The 8,096-nt window shown below is 52.9% G+C and overlaps 1 protein-coding gene across 2 annotated transcripts in view; it reads right to left on the bottom strand.

Moving 5' to 3' along the window:
- Positions 1 to 5,017: 5,017 nt before the first annotated feature.
- The window catches only part of ING5 (inhibitor of growth family member 5), a 16,319-nt gene continuing 13,240 nt past the window's right edge, over positions 5,018 to 8,096 (bottom strand). For both annotated transcript variants that reach the window (XM_004386486.2, XM_023740888.1), the window contains exons 6-8: positions 7,632 to 7,767; positions 7,389 to 7,450; positions 5,018 to 6,873 (exon numbers count right to left, since the gene is read on the bottom strand). In XM_004386486.2, coding sequence (XP_004386543.1) covers positions 6,831 to 6,873; positions 7,389 to 7,450; positions 7,632 to 7,767 — 241 coding nt within the window. In that variant the 3' untranslated portion in view covers positions 5,018 to 6,830. The remainder of the gene's footprint in view (positions 6,874 to 7,388; positions 7,451 to 7,631; positions 7,768 to 8,096) is intronic.

Below are 8,096 nucleotides of genomic sequence, written 5' to 3'. Positions count from 1 at the left end.
ACACAAGAAGCTGAGCTGCCTCAGTCTCAAAAGGTATGGCCATGACCTCAGGGGTTTCAAAGGGTGGAGCCATGGCCTCTGGTGTTTCTAAGGGTGGAGCTGTCACTCCGATGGACGAGGAGAATGGTGCGCCTAAAGCCCAGGGTGCAGAGTTGCTGTCCCAGTGGGCCTGGAAGGCGGAAGCTGAAGCCCGGGGCCGAGGGGCCTCCACTCGAAATCCAGAGACTGTGGCCAATACCTAGAGTCTGGAGGGCAGGGCCATTGTGTAAACTGTCTCAGAGAACAGAGGATTATCTTCACAGCCTTGAGGGCTAATGTAAGGTGTTCTGCTGACTTGCTTGGTGCCTGTTATCCCTTCTTTTTCTCTAGTTTCTCCCAGTTGTAATGGAAATGTCTAGCTTGTGCCTGTTCTGCCATTGTACCTTCGGAAGCAGATAACTTATATTCTAGATTTCACAGATGAAGAGAAATTTTTGGATGTTGGACTTGGAGTTAAGACTTTTGCTATGATATGATGGGGTGAATATGTTTTCCGTGTTGCAAGGACGTGATTTTCCAGGGGCCAAAGGGTGGAATGTCATAGTTTGAATTATGTCCCCCCAAAAATGTGTGTATCAATTTGGCCGGGCCATGATTCCCAGAATTATGTGGTTGTCCTCCATTTTGTGATTGTAATTTTAATTAAAGAGGATTAGGGTGGCATTGTAACACCAGCCTTATCCAGGTCACATCCCTGATCCAATGTAAAGGGAGTTTCCCCAGGGTGTGGCCTGCACCACCTTTTACCTTACAAGAGATGAAAGGAAAGATAAGCAAGCAGAGAATTGGGGACCTCACACCACCCAGAAAGAAGCACCAGGAGCAGACCACGTCCTCTGGACCCGAGGTTCCTGCACAGAGATGCTTCTAGTCCGGGGGAAGACTGATGATGACAAGGACCTTCCTCCAGAGCCGACAGAGAGAGAAAGCCTTCCCCTGGAGCTGACGCCTTGAATTTGGAGTTCTAGCCTACTGGATTGTGAAAAAATAAACTTCTCTTTGTTAAAAGCCTATATATATATATATATGTACACAACAAAGCATACGCCAATTGAACAATTTCTACATGTGTACTTCAGTCATATTGATTACATTCTTCAAATTGTGAAACCATCCTTTCTATCCTTTTCCAAATTATTCCATCACCATTAACATACACTTACTGCCCTCTAAGCAAAAACTCCTTTCCACCTATCTTTCACTCCTAAAAAAAAACAAAAAAACAAACAAAAAAAAAAAAACCATCGCTATGGAGCCGATTCCGACTCATAGCAACCGTATAGCACATGGTAGAACTGCCCCATAGGGTTTCCAAAGCTGTAATCTTTACAGAAGCAGATTGCCGTATCTTTCTCCCTGAAAGCTGCTAGTAGATTGAACTGCTGACCTTTTGGTTAGCAGTCAAGTGCTTTAACCACTGCGCCACCAGGACTCCCACCCCTGGTAACCACTAATAATCTTTGGTTTTTATACATCTGCTTATTTCATGTAAGTGAGATCATACGTTATTTCTCCTTTTGTGACTGACTTGTTCTATGTTGTGGCATGCAAGTGGTGTGCTTTTAAAAGCGGAGACACAGACAGACAGACAGAGGAGGGACGACCTGTAATGCTGCAGCTCCAAGACAAGGAACTCCTGGAGCCACCACAAGCTGGAAAGGAGGCAGGAACAGATTCCCCTTCAGAGCCTCAGGAGGAATCAACAGGGCTGACACCCTGATCTCAGACTCCGAGAACTCTCCAGGAACTGTGAGACAATAAATTTCTGTTCTATAAAGCCACCTGCTTTGTGGTATTTTGTCCTGGCAGCCCTAGGAAGCCAACACAGATGTTAAGATAATGAAGCTCTCTAAACTAGATTATGGCAAACAGCAGGAGAGTTACCGTAACCCTGAGGCAAGGCTGTGAGGGTGTAGTTCTGGCTTTGCCAAGTAAAAGCAAACTGATTCTGTTGGCCCCTGCAAATTGGTATAGAGGGAAAAAAAAATTTACCAGATCATAGCTGCATACTATATGCCAGGAGCGTGCTGACTTGCTCTAGTAATGATACCAACTGGAGTCATCACTTGATTATGTTTTCAATAAGCCATATTCTCTATGATCTACTCACCTTCTTCACAGGTAAATTAGAGGAGGATGAGGGACACCACGCCCACATCTTCCAAGTCTAGGATGGACTTTGCTTTGGGTTATCATCTTGGTTGGGAGGGAAGTTCCAGAGACTTCCAAACGGCCCTTCTTACCAAGATGGCCTTGCCCGTCAGGTCAGAGTCTTGTGGGAATTCTGCCAGTTGTTACGTGTGTCCATTTCAGTTATATGTTGCAGAACTGAAAATGCAACCACGAGGAGGTCTGTGCACCCACCGAGGCACATGCTATTTATTGCCTGATTCTCATAAGCCCTCACCTGACTGTGGACCAGGGGCGATTTGCATCCTGGACAGTAAACATTACACACACATACAGTAGAGCTGGGCCTTTCCTCCTCCCCACCCCCATGCCCCAGCACAGGCACACCAGCTGTGGTCCCTCGGGGCCAGGAGAAATATCTTGTGTGTGTGCTGGGGGCAGCACCAGGGCTCCTCTGGAACCTCGTCCCACGCCCCCAAGGACCTGGACACTTGTCAGAGGCTGTGACTCTCCATCACAGTGACTCAGGCTGGGTTTCCAGATGCCGACAGTTAACACTTCTCAATGAACGGTCTGAAGAACTATCTCACCTCCAAAGTGACCCCGGCACCGACAGCAGCAAGCCCCCAGCACCCTGGACATCCCCCTCAAACCTCAACATGGGACACACCGCTGCTCATCTCTGGAGCAACACGGGCATTTACAGCAGCCTCCCAAATGACATACTCCCAATGCTTGTTCCAAAAAATACTTTATTTATTACAATATATCCATGATCTATCACATGATCCAAAAATACAAGATATACATCTTTACATTATTTAATAAAAAGATTTACAATATTCTCTTTCATTTACAAAGGGAACATAGATAATTCCTTGAAAATAAAATACGACATTCATGTTAAAGCTGCATCATCTTTTTGGATGAAATGTGTAAAGCTGACACCACAAGACACACGTGAGGGAAGAGAACTCGCTCGAGTGGGAACGCTTTTCTTGCCCCCCACCCCCCAAAAGCTCCTCTCAGGGCAGGTCATGACAACTAACACTGCACCAAACTCAGGAAAATGTCCACTCTTCAGTGCCCACAACACCCCCGCCCCAGCAACTGCAGGCCTGCCCCCCGAAACTTCCCCATCCTATCACCTCCAGCCCTGCGGGCTCCTGGCTCTGTGCCTGCAGAGGCTGCTGTGCAGATGGTTATTGCTGAAGGGGCCTTGACAAGGGCAAGAGGGGGCCAGAGGGCCGTGTGGCCTTCTTGGGGGAGGTGTGTAAGGTTGTCATCATCCCCACCCACCCAGAAAGCCTCCCCGTGACCAGGCCATGAAGCAGCTGCTCAGCCATTGCCAGTCCCCAACCCTCCTGCCCCCACCCAGCCTGCTGTGGGGGATGGTCGGACACAGGCCTGTCAGTGTCCATGTTCAGCTGGCGATGCCACCCAAGATGGCCCGGACTGGGGCGCAGACCTGCAGGCACAGACTCGGGCGCTGCGTCACACTCTAAAATGCAGCGCGTTTTCTCCTACAGGAGCAGGTTGTTTCAGATTGCTGGCTCTGACCCGCAGCACTGAGAATGAGGAGCGCGGTCATGTTCTGAACAAACATTCCCTCCCTTACAGGCGACCCCCGCGGACATGAGGCTCCAGCGCTCATGGCTCAGACAGCGCTGCGAGTCTCCCTGGGTCCAGCCCAGACGTCCCTCTGGCTCCGGCGAGCTCCCGGCTCAGGCACTGGGCAGGCACGAGGGGGCTCTGAACTGCCCAGACCCGAGGCAGCCAGGCCCCGGGGCGGTCCCTGGATACTGCTGACAGCGCGGCCGCCTCGCATCCTGGCGGGAGCCGGGCTCATTCTGCAGGCCGCCCTCCCAGCCACAGCATCTCCGGAGCATCTTCCCACTCACCCTCCAACAGTGTTAACACTCAGAAAAGCATGCAGTCATGTTCTAAGAACGTTCTCGGGAATTTTCCTACTCTGCTCGGGTTTTTTGTTTTTTTCCAAAGCTAGGTGTATACTGTTTTGGAGACACTATTTTAACTGGCAGAAGTAAACCCCAGAAACAGGTAACCACAGAACCATAAAAAAGTCAACATGTGAGCCGCTACACGGGGAAAGCGGATGCCGCCGTCATATTTACACAAGAAACCGAGACACAGCAGCCGTCATCTGCTTGCGGAACCTCGAGAATCACAATGACAATCAAGCATGACCATTCATCAGAAACCCACATCCACAAAGCTTTTTCCAGTGATAACATTGGGTGTAATCTGCTCAAAGACAAAGCACAAATAATAAATTATCCTCTAAAGAATCATCAGGCATTCTTATTAAAAACCTATTGTACTTACCGATCCCTCTCCACAAACTGGTTCAAGGGTGAAGGAAAACACACGTCCCCACAGTTTATCCCCCAGCCTTCGAACACCTCTGTTAACGGAAGGTTCATTAATAAGTGACAAGTATCTCCAGTTCTGTGGACGTGGACTGGACTGAGTGGTCAGAAGGAGCCAGTTCTCAGGGAGCTCCTTCAGGCAGGGGTACCCACAGGATAAGCTGCAGCAGCCACTGACCACCCGGAACCTGCCGGAACCTGGAGCTGGCCTGCACCTGCCAGTCACTCGAGTGCAAGCCCTGCTCTCCTCGTTTCTCTCGGAGGACAGGCGTCCAAAGAGGTCTATGGTCCAGCACCTGCTGAGGACAGTGCTTCAGGGCAGTTCTTCCCAGTTCAGTCATGGCCAAGAAAGTGACACTGGAACAAACCCAAATTTTTAAAATTTGGGTGAACTGGTACAATAACCAGAATGGGAAAAATTACGGGTCGAAGCCCTGCTAGAAACTTAATCTCCCTCCTAGAAAACAAAGGCAGCATCCGTGTTGCATAGCAACCATCTCTCTCGCCCTTCGAATTTTGAACAGAGTTGCAAACACCAGTGCCCTGCTCAAAGATGGCAGCTGACCATGCTGCTTTGAATGTGTGTTGCTCTCCACAGTCCTGCCAATAATCCAATCTCATGCATCAGGCCCCTGAAAGGGCTCACTACGCCTCTTCTGAGTTTCCCACTCCAGGGCTTCGACCCGTAGTTTTTCCCATTCCAGTTACTGTTCCAGATCACTCCAACCGTAAAAATTCGGGTCTGTTTCAGTTTCGCCTTGTCAGCCATGCCTGAACCTGTGTGAACTGGTGAGAAGCCTGGATGAGGACCACAGACTAGATGCCTTTTTACGTTGTTGTCCACATGACGGTGGTTCCTGGGCACCTTGTTTCCACCCACCGAGCACCGGCTTGCCCTGAGCACCACCCTGAACTGCCCAGACCCAAGGCGGCAACCTGGACATAGCCCCTCACCCCACAGAGGGTGTTCACTGGACACAGTCTCTCACCCCGTGGAGATGCCCACCCAGACAGAAGTCCCTTACCAAGCACCGGCTCACCCTGAGGAGGGTGCTCACCAGATACAGCCCCTCACCCCTTGGAGGTGCTCGCCTGGATATAGTAGCCCCACGAGCTCCGCCCTTATTTCCTCTCGTTGGCAAAACATCAGAACACAGAGTCAATGGGGTCAGCAGAAGGCTACAGCCCTACTGTTCTTTCCACAAAAAATCATTGGTTCTTCTTAAAGTGGGAATTTCACATCTCAATCCCACCACACAGGTCTCTTTTCCAGGATGAGGACAGGAGCCCTCTCCTTTCTTGAAATGCATGCTGGAGGGCTTGCCGGCGGTGCAGCACGCTCTCACCACTGCCCTCTGCACCCCATCTCCACGCTTCGTCACACACACTCCCACAGGCCAGATGGACATGGTGTTCCCCAGCCTTCCCCAGAAAGACAGTGGGAATCGGTCTGGTGAGAGCTGCTCCAGAACTGCTGTCACATCACCAAAACTCATGGGCGACGTAATCGGAGTCCCCTGGGTGAAAGCTTCTGCTCCAGCAAGGAGCATACAGACGGCTAACACCAGGCCACGGTGGTGGGCTCCCACACACACCAGGGCAACTGTCTTCATGCGAACACACTCACTTCCCTTCACAGTAAAAACACCAGGGTTCCCAGAGACATGGAGTCAGCAGGCCTGAGACACGGCCCCAGTGACAGCCAGGGTGACTGACATCCCTCACTCCAGGTGGGGAGTGGATGCTCACACGAGGGGCCGTGCATGCAAAAGCAGGGTTCCTCCTTCGGTAAGCACAACCTGGCCAAGGGCCTGCAGTCACTGCGTCAAGGGCCAAGCTGCAGACCCGTGCCCACACACACCTCACGGCAAGGGGGAGATGGGACCCCGTGCTGCACCAGTCAGGTCTACAAGCCCCACACAGACCCACAGAGGTTCACACCTATGATCGCAGGGTAGTGGCAGTGTACCAGGTGATGACCTTGCCGTCCACGCCGCCGCAGTGACTGCGTGCGTGCTCGGGCAGGGTGAGGTCTGCATAAAAAGTCAGCAAAGTAAAGTCACGGTGGCGTGTTCCCAGAGGGGCACTCCTCCGTGCAAATGGGTTTCGGCTGGTTCCCTGTTTGCTCTGAAACACCGAGAATGACAACTGGCCACTGAGTTATTAAACATCAGTCAAAACAAGGTAGCTTTCAGATGAACGTAAAATACTGTAACACGAACGGAGAAGAACATTAGCTCGCTCTTCTGACCCACGGCACATGGCCTCTCCCTACTTCTTCTTTCTCTTTTCCTGAACACACCGTGGACAGAACCTGCGACGGGAAAGGTACAGCACTCAGCCTCTGCCCTGCCACCAGCACCACCAGCCTGCCCAGCACCCCAAGTCCCCAGGACCACTAGCCTGCCCCATGTCCCAACTTGTCCCGTGCCCTGTGTCCCCCAGACTGCTGACCCGCCCCATACCCCAACCTACCCCGCATCCCATGTCCCCCAACCTGCCCGGTCCCTCAGCCCGCCCCGCGTCCCCCAGCTCCGCCAGCCCGCCCTGTCCCCCAGCACCGCCAGCCCGCCCTGTCCCCCAGCCCGCCCCGTGTCCCCCAGCCCCGCCAAGTGCCAGTGGAGAGCCGAGAACGAAAGCACCGACACAAAGAGGCCGTGCAGAAGGCCGTGAGCACCGCCCACTGGACAAGGCGAGCCCTGGACACCGAGTGCAACGCCGACTGCCATGCAGAGCGCCAGACGCCACGCCCCGTCTCTGCGGCAGTGGGTGCCGTGCGGTGCAGCCCTCAGCAGGCGGGAGGAGGGGGCACCAAGTGCCCAGACTGACCATTTTCCTTTCGGCTTCGTAGTGAGGTCCACACACGCGAAGTGGAACCACTCGATGGGGCACTGCGGATCAAGGCGCAGGGAGGGTGGTTAGCTTCGCGTTCCACGGGCACCCGACAGCCCTGGGGCCGGGCACTATCAGGACTCCTGCGCCCCGACAGCCCTGGGGCCGGGCGCGGTCAGGAGTCCTGTGCCCCGCCATGTCCTGGTGGGGAGACCCGCCCACCTGGGACCCAGCACTCACATCAGGGTTATCACAGCCAATCATCTCCCCATAGGACACCTGGTGACACAGGCAGTAGGTGGGCTCATTGGGATCCACAGGCATGTCCAGCACGTCGGAAGGGTGCACCGAGAGGATGGCATCTGCAAACTCAGACCTGCAGGGAAGTGCAGGCAGCAGTGTGGGGCGGGTGCCAGGGACTGGCCGCGGCCTCTGCCTCCAGGTGCCCCCACCCCCACGACTGCGGACTGATTCCTTCTCTAAGAGAAAACTAAGAGCATGCTTTATCATCGCTAAAAACTCACTTCCATCAATGCTGGGAAACATGCAATTCCAGGCCTGTCACCGGAGCCCTACCCTGATCACAGACATCTCATGGTATTTTCAACCCAAACCACGACTCTCTGACCACAAAGTCTCTTAACAGACAGAAGGAAACAAGGAGGACAGAAGCCAATTGTCGGACAGAATGACGTTCCACAGTAC

Source organism: Trichechus manatus, unplaced genomic scaffold (assembly GCF_000243295.1).
Source record: "Trichechus manatus latirostris isolate Lorelei unplaced genomic scaffold, TriManLat1.0 scaffold00165, whole genome shotgun sequence".
NCBI classification, from domain to species: domain Eukaryota; kingdom Metazoa; phylum Chordata; class Mammalia; order Sirenia; family Trichechidae; genus Trichechus; species Trichechus manatus.
Note: the sequence above shows the minus strand (reverse complement) of the source record. Positions and strands in the feature narration are given on the sequence as shown.